Source organism: Odontesthes bonariensis, chromosome 20 (genome assembly GCF_027942865.1).
Source record: "Odontesthes bonariensis isolate fOdoBon6 chromosome 20, fOdoBon6.hap1, whole genome shotgun sequence".
NCBI lineage: Eukaryota > Metazoa > Chordata > Actinopteri > Atheriniformes > Atherinopsidae > Odontesthes > Odontesthes bonariensis.
The window spans coordinates 2,894,529-2,910,548 of record NC_134525.1 but is presented as its reverse complement, the minus strand read 5'-3'; the positions used below and the strand labels follow the sequence as shown (position 1 = coordinate 2,910,548).

The 16,020-nt window shown below is 44.7% G+C and overlaps 2 protein-coding genes across 2 annotated transcripts; both read left to right on the top strand.

The window, feature by feature from the left end:
• The first annotated feature begins 5,454 nt into the window (after positions 1-5,454).
• On the top strand, positions 5,455-7,397 carry LOC142370061 (tripartite motif-containing protein 16-like). Its single transcript, XM_075452481.1, has one exon. The coding sequence runs from the start codon at positions 5,548-5,550 to the stop codon at positions 7,213-7,215; it is 1,668 nt and encodes a 555-aa protein (XP_075308596.1). The 5' UTR covers positions 5,455-5,547; the 3' UTR covers positions 7,216-7,397.
• Positions 7,398-11,750: 4,353 nt separating this feature from the next.
• LOC142370059 (tripartite motif-containing protein 16-like) lies at positions 11,751-13,435 on the top strand. Its single transcript, XM_075452480.1, has 2 exons — positions 11,751-13,155; positions 13,232-13,435. The coding sequence occupies exons 1-2, from the start codon at positions 11,751-11,753 to the stop codon at positions 13,339-13,341; spliced, it is 1,515 nt and encodes a 504-aa protein (XP_075308595.1). The 3' UTR covers positions 13,342-13,435.
• Positions 13,436-16,020: the final 2,585 nt, after the last annotated feature.

The following is a 16,020-nucleotide window of genomic DNA, read 5'->3' as shown; positions in this document are numbered from 1 at the left end:
ACTGTGAAAGTGAAGTTTCTCTCCAAAGGGATTAAAAGAAGAATGGACCCGTGTTTTAACCATGAAGACTGCTGTGACACAGCTTCGACACACTTCCTGCTCTGCCCACATGTCTCCTTGTTGCGTCCCCTTCAGATCTGCAGCTGAAGATGGGTGTAACCAACAGGAGGGGAACCCACCGGCTCTGTTCTCTGTCCTGTTAATCATCTCAAAAAAGTTCATCAGTTCATTCTCTGATATCAGATCCAAACGACACAATAAGCTGGACTTTGAGCTTTTTATGTGTTTATGATGAATAAAACCACCCAGTTTTTATTACTTAATGGATATTATCTCAAGTTTCTCCTCCTCCTGGAAAGATTAGAGCCTGATGACACATGTTAAAGTCCAAAGTGTTCAGAGTACCAGCTGTGAGGAGGCCTTTATAACAGGAACACAGACGGCTCAGTCGCTGATCTGAGAGGAGAAATGGCTCAGAAAGGAGTTCAGCTGGACCGAGAAAGCTTCTCCTGTTCGATCTGCCTGGATCTGCTGAAGGATCCGGTGACTATTCCCTGTGGACACAGCTACTGCATGAGCTGTGTTAAAGGCCACTGGGATGGAGAGGATCAGAAGGGGATCCACAGCTGCCCTCAGTGCAGGAAAACCTTCACACCGAGGCCTGTCCTGGAGAAAAGCACCATGTTAGCTGATTTAGTGGAGCAGCTGAAGAAGACTGGACTCCGTGCTGCTCCTGCTGATCACTGCTATGCTGGAGCTGTTCTACTGCCACAACCAGAACAAGAACCAGAACCTGAGAGCAGAGCTGGATTCTTAAGATATTCATGTGAAATCACACTGGATTTCATACAAGAACATCAGCAGAGCAGGAGGTGGGAATGAGTGTGTATTTGGATCTAATGACAAATCTTGGGCATTATATTGTTACTCAAACAGTTATTCATTTAGGCACAACAAGATCTTTACCTCCATCTCAGTTCCTCGGGCCTCCAGAGTGGGAGTGTACCTGGATCACAGAGCAGGTATTCTGTCCTTCTACAGCGTCTCTGGAACCATGACTCTCCTCCACAGAGTCCAGACCACATTCACTCAGCCGCTCTGTGCTGGGATCTGGCTTTATAATGGAGCCTCAGCAGAGTTTGTGTAAAGTGAAATAAATGTATTTAGTCAGCTGGTTGCTGACAGCTGGTTGCTGACAGCTTGTTGCTGACAGCTTGTTGCTGACAGCTGGTTGCTGACAGCTGGTTGCTGACAGCTTGTTGCTGACAGCTTGTTGCTGACAGCTTGTTGCTGACAGCTGGTTGCTGACAGCTGGTTGCTGACAGCTGGTTGCTGACAGCTTGTTGCTGACAGCTTGTTGCTGACAGCTAGTTGCTGACAGCTGGTTGCTGACAGCTGGTTGCTGACCGCTGGTTGCTGACAGCTGGTTGCTGACAGATTGTTGCTGACAGCTGGTTGCTGACAGCTTGTTGCTGACAGCTTGTTGTTGACAGCTTGTTGCTGACAGCTTGTTGCTGACAGCTGGTTGTTGACAGCTGGTTGCTGACAGCTGGTTGCTGACAGCTGGTTGCTGACAGCTTGTTGCTGACAGCTGGTTGCTGACAGCTGGTTGCTGACAGCTTGTTGCTGACAGCTTGTTGCTGACAGCTGGTTGCTGACAGCTGGTTGCTGACAGCTGGTTGCTGACAGCTGGTTGCTGTGATGTCTCTGCTGCTCTGCTGTTAAGTTGCTGCTGTTTCCTGTGTCTGTGCAGCCATGGAGGATATCACTGCTGATGAGGAGTTTGATTCACAGAAATATTTCTCCACATGAAAATCTAAACTTCTCTGAGCTCTAAACATCAGTCGGATCCTGGTGCTGATGTGTCTGTATGTTGTTGTTTCTCTTCCACTTCATGGAGCCCAACAGAGGAATCAGCAGACCTTCCTTTATCACAGACTCTTTTCAGATCTCATCACTTTGGAAATGGGAAATAATCTGGATTAATATCTGAATTTATCTGGACTGTTGCTTGTTTTTAAATACATTTTATTTGTTTCTCTTTATATTCTTTTATGTATTTTTAATGCTTCCACTCCCTGCTGCAATGCTTTTATTTTATGTGAAGCACTTTGAATTGTTTTGTATATGAAATGTGCTACAAATAAATTTGATTTGATTTGTTTCTGTGGAATCTGATGGAGAAAATGTCAAACTGATATGAGGGTCTAACTGAGGCAGTTTTCCTGTAACAGCACAAAGTCCAGAGTTCATGTTCAGAGCAGGAAATATTTGTCCTTTTGACTTCAATAAAACAGCTTCATCACAGAGAAATGAGTCCAGTTTTCTTTCCTCCATCTCAGAAAGATTTAGCTTCAGATGATCAGTTATTATTCTCTGAGCTCTGTTGTTCTGACATTTCTGTCATGGTTAAAAAAGATTTCTTTTTTTTAACCCCTTGTCCTTGTCCAGCATTATGGCAGCAGAATTGTAATCTGAATACCGTTAATAACAAACACATTTGCTTTGCCAAGGGAAGCTTTATGAATGTAAAGCTCCCCTTGATGCCCATCAACTGCTCATTTTTATTTATTTATTTTTGTTACAATACTTAACATGATGTGATAGTGCTGAACCGGACCGGGGGACAGAGAGAGAGGGAGAGCGAAGAAGGAAAAAAAAGGAACAGAAACATGAAGAGACAAACATAAAAAACAATGAAAAATCAGACAACCAGCTGCTACACCTGTAAAAACAAAACTGAAGTCAATCCACGGCTTTTGTGGGGAATCCAGCCTGAGAGGCACCAGGAGCACCTGTAAGCAGACAAGCAGAGAACAAACACACAAACAGACAAACAAACAAACAAGAAGAGAACAAACACACAAACAGACAAGCAGAGAACAAACACACAAACAAACAAGCAGAGAACAAACAAACAAACAAACAAACAAGCAGAGAACAAACAAACAAAAAGAGAACAAACGCACAAACAAACAAACAAACAGAGAACAAACACACAAACAAACAAGCAGAGAACAAACAAACACACAAACAAACACACAAACAAGCAGAGAACAAACACACAAACAAACAAACAAGCAGAGTACAAACACACAAACAAGCAAAGAATAAACAAACAAACAAGCAGATAAAAAACACACAAACAAACAAACAAGCAGAGTACAAACACACAAACAAACAAAGAATAAACAAACAAACAAACAAACAAGCAAGCAGAGAACAAACACACAAACAAACAAACAAAAAAGCACAAGCAGCAGCAATCTCATATAATACAGCTGTGGATACAGATGACCTTAAACCACAGGACAACACAACAACTGATCAGTGAGCATGCTACTGGGCTAATGAATGTGTGTGTAAGAGTGTGTGTGTGTGTGTGTGTGTGTGTGTGTGTGTGTGTGTGTGTGTGTGTGTGTGTGTGTGTGTGTGTGTGTGTTCTTGCACTTACTGTTGAGTGAGGACTAACTCTAGTTTTTAACCAACATAGTGAGGACATTTTGGCCGGTCCTCACTTTGTTTCCCTCTAGATGACCTCCTCAGGTTATATAGATGCTATCCTCTAATTTTCTCAGTAGGACCTCAGAATGTCCAAAGTGTCAATTTTTCACCCCTAAAGTTTAAAACAGATTAAATTATTTTTCTGAATCTTTTGTGCTTCTCAAAATCTGAAGCAGTGTATCTGATCACGATGCCACCGAGTGCCTGGAATGACACTTTGTTTGTTTCTAAGTGAACTAGAAATACTGGTCCTCACTTTGTGAGTGGTTTTACTCGGTCCTTACTCTGCATTAAGTACGAGAATGTGTGTATGTGTGTTTTATAGTGTGTGTGTTTTATAGTGTGTGTTTTAAGGTGTGTGTATTTTAAAATGTGTGTTTGTTTAACGTGTGTGTGTGTGTTTTAAAGTGTGTGTGTTTAACGTGTGTGTTTCTTTTAAAGTGTGTTTTAAAGTGTGTTTTAAAGTGTGTGTGTGTGTGTGTGTGTGTGTGTGTGTTTAACGTGTGTGTGTTTGTGTTTAACGTGGGGTTTGTATCGTTAGCTATGCAGCTAATAGCATCTGCAATCACTCATCTCTGCCAACTGGGCTGTGGGAGGTGTTTGCATGCCCATGAGATGGTTAGCTCGCTCATTTTAGACCAAAACCCCCTACTTCAAGCTTCCTGAAGAACAATGAATCCGCAAATTCAGTGCATTTCATCAGGATAATGATTCATTCATGGTTCCATAGTCAAAACGGCCAGTCTGTCTGTGTTGTTAGCTCTGCAGCTCTGCAGCTAATAGCTCAGTCACTGTCGCTAATGTAACGGTAAATAGCATGAGGTATGCGAGTGGACACCTCATTTACTGTAACGCCAGTGTTGTGTACTTATTTGTTGTTTTGATAGCCATTCTGCTGTTGGTGTTATGGCGCGCACGATATCTCCCTTTCCCCTGATTGAAATGATAAGCGCTACGTGCATCTTTGCAAACCAGAGCAATCTTTGCCCCGCCTTTCTCCTCCTAATTTGCATTTAAAGCTGCAGACCCTAAACAGCTCGTTCTGAGGATCCTAAGGAAAGCTCATTTTTGGGACTGGCTGTAATTCTGCACCAAGGCAGAATTTTTGGGGGAAAAAACTCAGATACAGTATTAGGGGACCACTACAGCCTATGAAAATATTTAAAAGCCTTCATTTATTTTCATGCCATGGCACCTTTAAGTATACACAAGAGTAATATGTGTGTCTAAGGCCTTCAGTATTGGCACCCATAATAATAAATTTAGTGCTCAGGTCAGTGAGAGCTTCTATCATCTGTCTGATATTTCAGTTAAATGCAGTTTCTGAGCTCCTTTAGAGAAGTTTCAGAAGAAAACATCCTGAAACCGTCTCATCAGCTCAGTTTGAAGCTGATGTGATATGAAATCAGCCTTCATATAAATATACATTTGGCTTGACGTGTGTTTGCTCAGGATATGATTTTAATCTTCGTTCTCAGCAGGAAAACCTACAAGTTCATGTTAAGAATGTGCTTTCACTCAGAGCATCAACACCAAAGTAAAAGGATGATATTAATCAGAGGGACAAAGTGTTTCTAAAGGTTCTTCCTGATCTTTCAGGCTCAAAACTCTGCTGCATTCATGTCGAGTGCAGTTTAGCATCCAAAGCAGCAACATGTTGGATTCATGTGCAGCAGCTGATTCCATCATTTCAGGAGAAGCTCGTCTGCTTTACTTAAAGTTCTGTGAGGAAAGAAGCTGACGGGGAACTGGAGCTTTAACATCATGAGTCATTGTGAAAGTGAAGCTCAGTTTCTTTGCAAAGGGATTAAAAGAAGAAACAGCTTCGACACACTTCCTGCTCTGCCCACAGCAGCTCCGCTCGGCCCACATGTTTCCTGGTTCCCTCCCCTTTAGATCTGCAGCTCACGATGGGTGTAACCAACAGGAAGTGAACCAACCGGCTCTGTTCTCTGCACAGACACGTGATTTATAGCTCAGAGCTCAGATAAGTTTCAGTTTTCAGGAAGTGAAACTCACTGAGTCGCTGATCTGAGAGGAGAAATGGCGCAGAAAGGAGTTCAGCTGGACCGAGAAAGCTTCTCCTGTTCGATCTGCCTGGATCTGCTGAAGGATCCGGTGACTATTCCCTGTGGACACAGCTACTGCAGGAGCTGTATTAAAGGCCACTGGGATGCAGAGGATCATAAGGGGATCCACAGCTGCCCTCAGTGCAGGAAAACCTTCACACCGAGGCCTGTCCTGGAGAAAAGCACCCTGTTAGCTGATTTAGTGGAGCAGCTGAAGAAGACTGGACTCCGTGCTGCTCCTGCTGATCACTGCTATGCTGGAGCTGAAGATGTGGCCTGTGATGTCTGCTCTGGGAGGAAGCTGAAAGCCGCCAAGTCCTGTTTATCCTGCCTGGCCTCTTACTGTGAGGAACACCTTCAGCCTCATTATGATTCAGCTCCACTCAGGAAACACAAGCTGGTGGAGCCCTCCAAGATGCTCCAGGAGAACATCTGCTCTGATCACGATGAGGTGATGAAGATTTTCTGCCGTACGGATCAGAAGTGCATCTGTTATCTCTGCTTAATGGATGAACATAAAGGCCACGACACAGTGTCAGCTGCAGCAGAAAGGACTGAGAGGCAGAGAGAGCTGGAGGGGAGTCGGCAGCAGATCCAGCAGAGAATCCAGGACGCAGAGAAAGATGTGAAGCTGCTTCAGCAGGAGCTGGAGGCCATCCATCGCTCTGCTGATAAAACAGAGGAGCACAGCCAGAAGATCTTCAGCCAGCTGATCCGTCTCCTCCAGAAAAGAAGCTCTGATGTGAAGCAGCAGATCAGATCCCAGCAGGAAGCCGAAGGGAGGCGAGTCAAAGAGCTTCAGGAGAAGCTGGAGCAGGAGATCACTGAGCTGAAGAGGAAAGATGCTGAGCTGCAGCAGCTCTCACACACAGAGGATCACAGCCAGTTTCTGCACAGCTGCCCCTCAGTGGCAGCACTCAGGGGGGCTACACACTCATCCAGCATCCAGATCCGTCCTCTGAGGCACTTTGAGGATGTGACAGCAGCTGTGTCAGAGCTCAGAGATAAACTACAGGACATCCTGAGAGAGGAATGGGCCAACATCTCACTGAGAGTCGCTGAAGTGGATGTTTTACTGCCACAGCCAGAACCAACGAGCAGAGCTGGATTCTTAAAATATTCATGTAAAATCACACTGGATCCAAACACAGCACACAGAGAGCTGTTACTGTCAGAGGGGAGCAGAAAAGTGACATTAATGAAACAACTTCAGTCTTATTCTGCTCATCCAGACAGATTCACTGACTGTTCTCAGGTCCTGAGCAGAGAGAGTCTGACTGGACGTTGTTACTGGGAGGTGGAGATGAGAGGAGGAGTTGCTGTAGCAGTCGCATACAAGAACATCAGCAGAGCAGGAAGTGTAACTGAATGTGTATTTGGATCTAATGACAAATCTTGGGCATTAGATTGTTACCCAAACAGTTATTCATTTAGGTACAACAACATAGAAACCTCCATCTCAGGTCCTTGGTCCTCCAGAGTGGGAGTGTACCTGGATCACAGAGCAGGTATTCTGTCCTTCTACAGCGTCTCTGGAACCATGACTCTCCTCCACAGAGTCCAGACCACATTCACTCAGCCGCTCTGTGCTGGGATCAGGATTTATTCTTTTTCTCCTGGAGACTCAGCAGAGTTTGTGTAAAGTGAAATAAATGTATTTAGTCTGCTTGTTGCTGACAGCTTGTAGCTGACAGCTGGTTGCTGACAGCTGGTTGCTGACAGCTGGTTGCTGACAACTGGTTGCTGACAGCTGGTTGCTGACAGCTTGTTGCTGACAGCTTGTTGCTGACAGCTGGTTGCTGACAGCTGGTTGCTGACAGCTGGTTGCTGACAACTGGTTGCTGACAGCTGGTTGCTGACAGCTTGTTGCTGACAGCTAGTTGCTGACAGCTGGTTGCTGACAGCTGGTTGCTGACAGCTTGTTGCTGACAGCTGGTTGCTGACAGCTTGTTGCTGACAGCTGGTTGCTGACAGCTGGTTGCTGACAGCTGGTTGCTGACAGCTTGTTGCTGACAGCTTGTTGCTGACAGCTTGTTGCTGACAGCTGGTTGCTGACAGCTTGTTGCTGACAGCTGGTTGCTGACAGCTTGTTGCTGACAGCTTGTTGCTGACAGCTTGTTGCTGACAGCTTGTTGCTGACAGCCTGTTGCTGACAGCTGGTTGCTGACAGCTGGTTGCTGACAGCTGGTTGCTGACAGCTGGTTGCTGTGATGTCTCTGCTGCTCTGCTGTTTAGTTGCTGCTGTTTCCTGTGTCTGTGCAGCCATGGAGGATATCACTGCTGATGAGGAGTTTGATTCACAGAAATATTTCTCCACATGAAAATCTAAACTTCTCTGAGCTCTAAACATCAGTCGGATCCTGGTGCTGATGTGTCTGTATGTTGTTGTTTCTCTTCCACTTCATGGAGCCCAACAGAGGAATCAGCAGACCTTCCTTTATCACAGACTCTTTTCAGATCTCATCACTTTGGAAATGGGGAAATAATCTGGATTACTTTCTGAATTTATCTGGACTGTTGCTTGTTTTTAAATTCATTTAAATCATTTTATTTGTTTCTCTTTATATTCTTCTATGTATTTTTAATGCTTCTTCCACTCCCTGCTGCAATGCTTTTATAAATAAATTTGATTTGATTTGATTTGATTTGTTTCTGTGGAATCTGATGGAGAAAATGTCAAACTGATATGCGGGTCTAACTGAGGCAGTTTTCCTGTGACAGCACAAAGTCCAGAGTTCATGTTCAGAGCAGGAAATATTTGTCCTTTTGACTTCCTTCAATAAAACAGCTTCATCACAGAGAAATGAGTCCAGTTTTCTTCCCTCCGTCTCTCAGAAAGATTTAGCTTCAGATGATCAGTTATTATTCTGTGAGCTCTGCTGTTCTGACATTTCTGTCATGGTTTAATCAAGATTTCTTTTTTTAACCCCGTTGTCCTGTCCAGCATTATGGCAGCAGAATTGTAATCTGAATAACAAACACATTTGCTATGCCAAGGGAAGCTTTATGAATGTAAAGCTCCCCTTGATGCCCATCAACTCCTCATTTTTATTTATTTATTTTTGTTACAATATTTAACATGATATGATAATAGTGCCCAACCGGACCGGGGGACAGAGAGAGAGGGAGAGCGAAGAAGACAAAAAAGGAAAGAAAAAAAAGGAACAGAAACATGAAGAGACAAACATAAAAAACAATGAAAAATCAGACAACCAGCTGCTTCACCTGTACAATCCACGGCTTTTGTGGGGAATCCACCCTGAGAGGCACCAGGAGCACCTGTAAGCAGACAAGCCGAGAACAAACACACAAACAAACAAACAAAAAAGCAGAGAACAAACACACAAACAAACAAACAAGCAGAGAACAAACACACAAACAAACAAACAGAGAACAAACAAACAAGCAGAGAATAAACAAACAAACAAACAAACACACAAACAAACAAGCATAGAACAAACACAAACAAACAGAGAACAAACAAACAAGCAGAAAACAAACACACAAACAAGCAGAGAATAAACAAACAAACAAACACACGAACAAACAAGCAGAGAATAAACAAACACACAAACACACAAACAAACAAGCAGAGAACAAACAAGCAGAGTAAAAACACACAAAAAAAACAAAAAACAAACAAACAAACAAGCAGAATATAAACACACAAACAAGTAGAGAACAAACACACAAACACACAAACAAGCAGAGTACAAACACACAAACAAACAGAGTATAAACAAACAAACAAACAAATAGAGTATAAACACACAAACAAGTAGAAAACAAACACACAAACAACCAAACAAGCAGAGAACAAACACACAACCAAACAAACAAAAAAGCACAAGCAGCAGCAATCTCATATAATACAGCTGTGGATACAGATGACCTTAAACCACAGGACAACACAACAACTGCTTAGTGAGCATGCTACTGGGCTAACGAATGTGTGTGTGTGTGTGTGTGTGTGTGTGTGTGTGTGTGTGTGTGTGTGTGTGTGTGTGTGTGTGTGTGTGTGTGTGTGTGTGTGTGTGTGTGTGTGTGTGTACTTGCACTTACTGTTGAGTGAGGACTAACTCTAGTTTTTAACCAACATAGTGAGGTCATTTTTACATAGTCAGGACATTTTGGCCGGTCCTCACTTTGTTTCCCTCTCGATGACCTCCTCAGGTTATATAGATGCTATCCTCTAATTTTCTCAGTAGGACCTCAGAATGTCCAAAGTGTCAATTTTTCACCCCTAAAGTTTAACACAGATTAAAATCTTTTTCTGAATCTTTTGTGCCTCTTAAAATCTGAAGCAGTGTATCGTATCACTATGCCACCGAGTGTCTGGAATGACATTTTGTTTGTTTTTAAGTGAACTAGAAATACTGGTCCTCACTTTGTGAGTGGTTTTACTCGGTCCTTACTCTGCATTAAGTACGAGAATGTGTGTGTGTGTGTTTAACATGTGTTTTTTAAAGTGTGTGTGTTTTTAACGTGTGTGTGTGTGTTTTAAAGTGTGTGTGTGTGTTTAACGTGTGCGTGTGCTTAACGTGTGTGTTTTAAAGTGTGTGTGTATGTTTAACGTGTGTGTGTGTGTTTTAAAGTGTGTGTGTTCAAAGTGTGTGTGTTTTTAACGTGTGTTTTAAAGTGTGTGTGTTCAAATTAAATATCAGTGCCGACACACTCGGTGTGAGCGTAATGATGAACAGTGTGTGTCTGTCTGCAGGACGACCAGGACAAGATCGCCAAACCTGAGGTGAGTGAAGCAGGTGACTCAGAATGATGGAAAACGGTCAGGTGCATTGTGGGAAATGTAGGATGTCGTGAAGTGATGTCACGTCTCACACACACGCACATACACACACACACACACACATAAATACACACGCACACACAAACACAGACGTACACACACACACAAACACAGGCACACACGCAGGCATGCACACACACGCCATTAGCTAATTGGGTTAGTTGGGTTAGATAGTTAGTTGGTTAGATAATTAGTTGGGTTAGATATTTAGTTGGGCTAGAAAGTTAGATGGTTAGAGAGTTAGTGGGGTTAGAGAGTTAGTTGGTTAGATAGTTGGGTTTGTTGGTTAGCGAGGTAGTTGGTTGGTCAGTTAGTTGGTTAGATAGTTGAGTTAGAAAATTAGTTGGGTAGAGAGTTTGTTTGGTTATATAGTTAGTTGGTTAGAGATTTATTTGGGTTAAAAAGTTAGTGGGTTAGAGAGTTAGTTGGGGTAGAGAGTTAGTTTGTTTTAGATTTAGTTGGGTTAGATGGTTAGTTGAGTTAGAGAGTTAGTCGGGTAGAGAGTTCGTTGGGTTAGTTAGTTAGTTAGTTAGTTAGTTAGTTAGTTAGTTAGTTAGTTAGTTAGTTAGGTTAGAGGGTTAGTTGGTTAGATCGTTTGGTGGGTTATAGAGTTAGTTGGGTTAGAGAGTTAGTTGAGTTAGAGAGTAAGTTGGTTAGAGAGCTAGTTGGGTTAGACAATTAGTTGGTTTAGAGAGTTAGTTGGGTTAGAGAGTTAGTTGGGTTAGATAATTAGTTGGTTATAGAGTTAGTTGGGTTAGATAGTTAGTTGATTAGATAGTTAGTTGAGTTAGCATCATGAGTCACTGTGAAAGTGAAGTTTCTCTCCAAAGTGATTAAAAGAAGAATGGACCCGTGTTTTAACCATGAAGACTGCTGTGAAACAGCTTCGACACACTTCCTGCTCCGCCCACATGTCTCCTTGGCCGTTTCTCAGTATGTGTACTTGTCTGTACTTGCGTACTCATGTACTTCTGAAACGTCATCACTGAAGGACCAAGTACTGTTCCAATTCAAAGTACGCACCTAGACAAGAACGCTCCACATTCCCCGATGTGTGCTGGCTCCGCCCATTTTATCGAGTTTGCTTCTGTGGTGACTTGTGTAGACTTCAGACAGCTTGCTATCCCAGAAAGCAGTGCGGCACGAGCGATGATGACGCTTCTGTTCCAAATGCACAATGAGCGTACTTGGGTATTGAGAAACGGCCCTTGTTCCCTCCCCTTCAGATCTGCAGCTCATGATGGGTGTAACCAACAGAATGTGAACCGACCGGCTCTGTTCTCTGCACAGACACGTGATTTATAGCTCAGAGCTCAGATAAGTTTCAGCTTTCAGGAAGTGAGACTCAGTCAGTCGCTGATCTGAGAGGAGAAATGGCGCAGAAAGGAGTTCAGCTGGACCAAGAAAGCTTCTCCTGTTCGATCTGCCTGGATCTGCTGAAGGATCCGGTGACTATTCCCTGTGGACACAGCTACTGCAGGAGCTGTGTTAAAGGCCACTGGGATGCAGAGGATCAGAAGGGGATACACAGCTGCCCTCAGTGCAGGAAAACCTTCACACCGAGGCCTGTCCTGGGGAAAAGCACCATGTTAGCTGATTTAGTGGAGCAGCTGAAGAAGACTGGACTCCGTGCTGCTCCTGCTGATCACTGCTATGCTGGAGCTGAAGATGTGGCCTGTGATGTCTGCTCTGGGAGGAAGCTGAAAGCCACCAAGTCCTGTTTATCCTGCCTGGCCTCTTACTGTGAGGAACACCTTCAGCCTCATTATGATTCAGCTCCACTCAGGAAACACAAGCTGGTGGAGCCCTCCAAGAAGCTCCAGGAGAACATCTGCTCTGATCACGATGAGGTGATGAAGATTTTCTGCCGTACTGATCAGAAGTGCATCTGTTATCTCTGCTTAATGGATGAACATAAAGGCCACGACACAGTGTCAGCTGCAGCAGAAAGGACTGAGAGGCAGAGAGAGCTGGAGGGGAGTCGGCAGCAGATCCAGCAGAGAATCCAGGACGCAGAGAAAGATGTGAAGCTGCTTCAGCAGGAGCTGGAGGCCATCCATCGGTCTGCTGATAAAACAGAGGAGCACAGCCAGAAGATCTTCAGCCAGCTGATCCGTCTCCTCCAGAAAAGAAGCTCTGATGTGAAGCAGCAGATCAGATCCCAGCAGGAAGCCGAAGGGAGGCGAGTCAAAGAGCTTCAGGAGAAGCTGGAGCAGGAGATCACTGAGCTGAAGAGGAAAGATGCTGAGCTGCAGCAGCTCTCACACACAGAGGATCACAGCCAGTTTCTGCACAGCTGCCCCTCAGTGGCAGCACTCAGGGGGGCTACACACTCATCCAGCATCCAGATCCGTCCTCTGAGGCACTTTGAGGATGTGACAGCAGCTGTGTCAGAGCTCAGAGATAAACTACAGGACATCCTGAGAGAGGAATGGGCCAACATCTCACTGAGAGCCGCTGAAGTGGATGTTTTACTGCCACAGCCAGAACCAGAACCAGAACCAGAACCTGAGAGCAGAGCTGGATTCTTAAGATATTCATGTGAAATCACACTGGATCCAAACACAGCCCACAGAAAGCTGTTACTGTCAGAGGGGAACAGAAAAGTGACATTTATGGAACAACTTCAGTCTTATTCTGATCATCCAGACAGATTCACTGACAGGTGTCAGGTCCTGAGCAGAGAGAGTCTGACTGGACGTTGTTACTGGGAGATGGAGATGAGAGGAGGAAATGTTGCTGTAGCAGTCGCATACAAGAACATCAGCAGAGCAGGAGGTGGGAATGAATGTGTATTTGGATCTAATGACAAATCTTGGGCATTATATTGTTACTCAAACAGTTATTCATTTAGGCACAACAAGATCTTTACCTCCATCTCTGTTCCTCGGGCCTCCAGAGTGGGAGTGTACCTGGATCACAGAGCAGGTATTCTGTCCTTCTACAGCGTCTCTGGAACCATGACTCTCCTCCACAGAGTCCAGACCACATTCACTCAGCCGCTCTGTGCTGGGATCTGGCTTTATTCTTTTTCTCCTGGAGACTCAGCAGAGTTTGTGTAAAGTGAAGTGTGTTTAGTCAGCTGGTTGCTGACAGCTGGTTGCTGACAGCTGGTTGCCGACAGCTGGTTGCTGACAACTGGTTGCTGACAGCTTGTTGCTGACAGCTTGTTGCTGACAGCTGGTTGCTGACAGCTGGTTGCTGACAGCTTGTTGCTGACAGCTGGTTGCTGACAGCTGGTTGCCGACAGCTGGTTGCTGACAGCTTGTTGCAGACAGCTTGTTGCAGACAGCTTGTTGCAGACAGCTTGTTGCAGACAGCTGGTTGCTGACAGCTGGTTGCTGACAGCTGGTTGCCGACAGCTGGTTGCTGACAGCTGGTTGCTGACAGCTTGTTGCAGACAGCTTGTTGCAGACAGCTTGTTGCAGACAGCTGGTTGCTGACAGCTTGTTGCAGACAGCTTGTTGCTGACAGCTTGTTGCTGACAGCTTGTTGCTGACAGCTGGTTGCCGACAGCTTGTTGCTGACAGCTGGTTGCCGACAGCTGGTTGCTGACAGCTGGTTGCTGACAGCTTGTTGCAGACAGCTTGTTGCTGACAGCTTGTTGCTGACAGCTGGTTGCCGACAGCTTGTTGCTGACAGCTGGTTGCCGACAGCTGGTTGCTGACAGCTGGTTGCTGACAGCTGGTTGCTGACAGCTGGTTGCCGACAGCTTGTTGCTGACAGCTGGTTGCCGACAGCTTGTTGCTGACAGCTGGTTGCTGTCAGCTGGTTGCTGACAGCTGGTTGCTGACAGCTTGTTGCTGACAGCTTGTTGCTGACAGCTGGTTGCTGACAGCTTGTTGCAGACAGCTTGTTGCAGACAGCTTGTTGCTGACAGCTTGTTGCTGACAGCTGGTTGCCGACAGCTTGTTGCTGACAGCTGGTTGCTGTCAGCTGGTTGCTGACAGCTGGTTGCTGACAGCTTGTTGCTGACAGCTGGTTGCTGACAGCTTGTTGCTGACAGCTGGTTGCTGACAGCTGGTTGCTGACAGCTGGTTGCTGACAGCTTGTTGCTGACAGCTTGTTGCTGACAGCTGGTTGCTGACAGCTGGTTGCTGACAGCTTGTTGCTGACAGCTGGTTGCCGACAGCTGGTTGCCGACAGCTGGTTGCTGACAGCTGGTTGCTGACAGCTTGTTGCTGACAGCTGGTTGCTGACAGCTGGTTGCTGACAGCTTGTTGCTGACAGCTGGTTGCTGACAGCTGGTTGCTGACAGCTTGTTGCTGACAGCTGGTTGCTGACAGCTTGTTGCTGACAGCTGGTTGCTGACAGCTGGTTGCTGACAGCTGGTTGCTTACAGCTGGTTGCTGACAGCTGGTTGCTGACAGCTGGTTGCTTACAGCTTGTTGCTGACAGCTTGTTGCTGACAGCTGGTTGCTGACAGCTGGTTGCTGACAGCTGGTTGCTGACAGCTGGTTGTTGACAGCTTGTTGCTGACAGCTAGTTGCTGACAGCTTGTTGCTGACAGCTGGTTGCTGACAGCTGGTTGCTGACAGCTTGTTGCTGACAGCTGGTTGCTGACAGCTGGTTGCTGACAGCTGGTTGCTGACAGCTTGTTGCTGACAGCTGGCTGCTGTGATGTCTCTGCTGCTCTGCTGTTTAGTTGCTGCTGTTTCCTGTGTCTGTGCAGCCATGGAGGATATCACTGCTGATGAGAAGTTTGATTCACAGAAATATTTCTCCACATGAAAATCTAAACTTCTCTGAGCTCTAAACATCAGTCGGATCCTGGTGCTGATGTGTCTGTATGTTGTTGTTTCTCTTCCACTTCATGGAGCCCAGCAGAGGAATCAGCAGACCTTCCTTTATCACAGACTCTTTTCAGATCTCATCACTTTGGAAATGGGAAAATAATCTGGATTATTTTCTGAATTTATCTGGACTGTTGCTTGTTTTTAAATTCATTTAAATAATTTTATTTGTTTCTCTTTATATTCTTTTATGTATTTTTAATGCTTCTTCCACTCCCTGCTGCAATGCTTTTATTTTATGTGAAGTACTTTGAATTGTTTTGAACATGAAATGTGCTACAAATAAATTTGATTTGATTTGTTTCTGTGGAATCTGATGGAGAAAATGTCAAACTGATATGAGGGTCTAACTGAGGCAGTTTTCCTGTAACAGCACAAAGTCCAGAGTTCATGTTCAGAGCAGGAAATATTTGTCCTTTTGACTTCCTTCAATAAAACAGCTTCATCACAGAGAAATGAGTCCAGTTTTCTTTCCTCCGTCTCAGAAAGATTTAGCTTCAGATGATCAGTTATTATTCTGTGAGCTCTGTTGTTGTATGCGCTTCAAAGACGCGGGAGGTTACATTTTGTCCAAGCGATTTTACTTTTTCAGGCTGTGGGAATTTATATCGATGCTGAATGTTTTTACTCACTTTTATTTTTCTTCTGTGTTTGGATTAAATGTATTCTGTTGCATCTTTATCATCTGTTCATCTGTAAATAAAAATGACCTTGCACCCACTTTCAGACCGTTTTTAATATTCAGTTCAATTCATTTTTATTTATATCGCACCAATTCACAACAAAAGGTAGAGTCCAATCAAATCAAATTTATTCAGAGCTCCCCCAGCAGTCTGGGCCTATAGCAGCT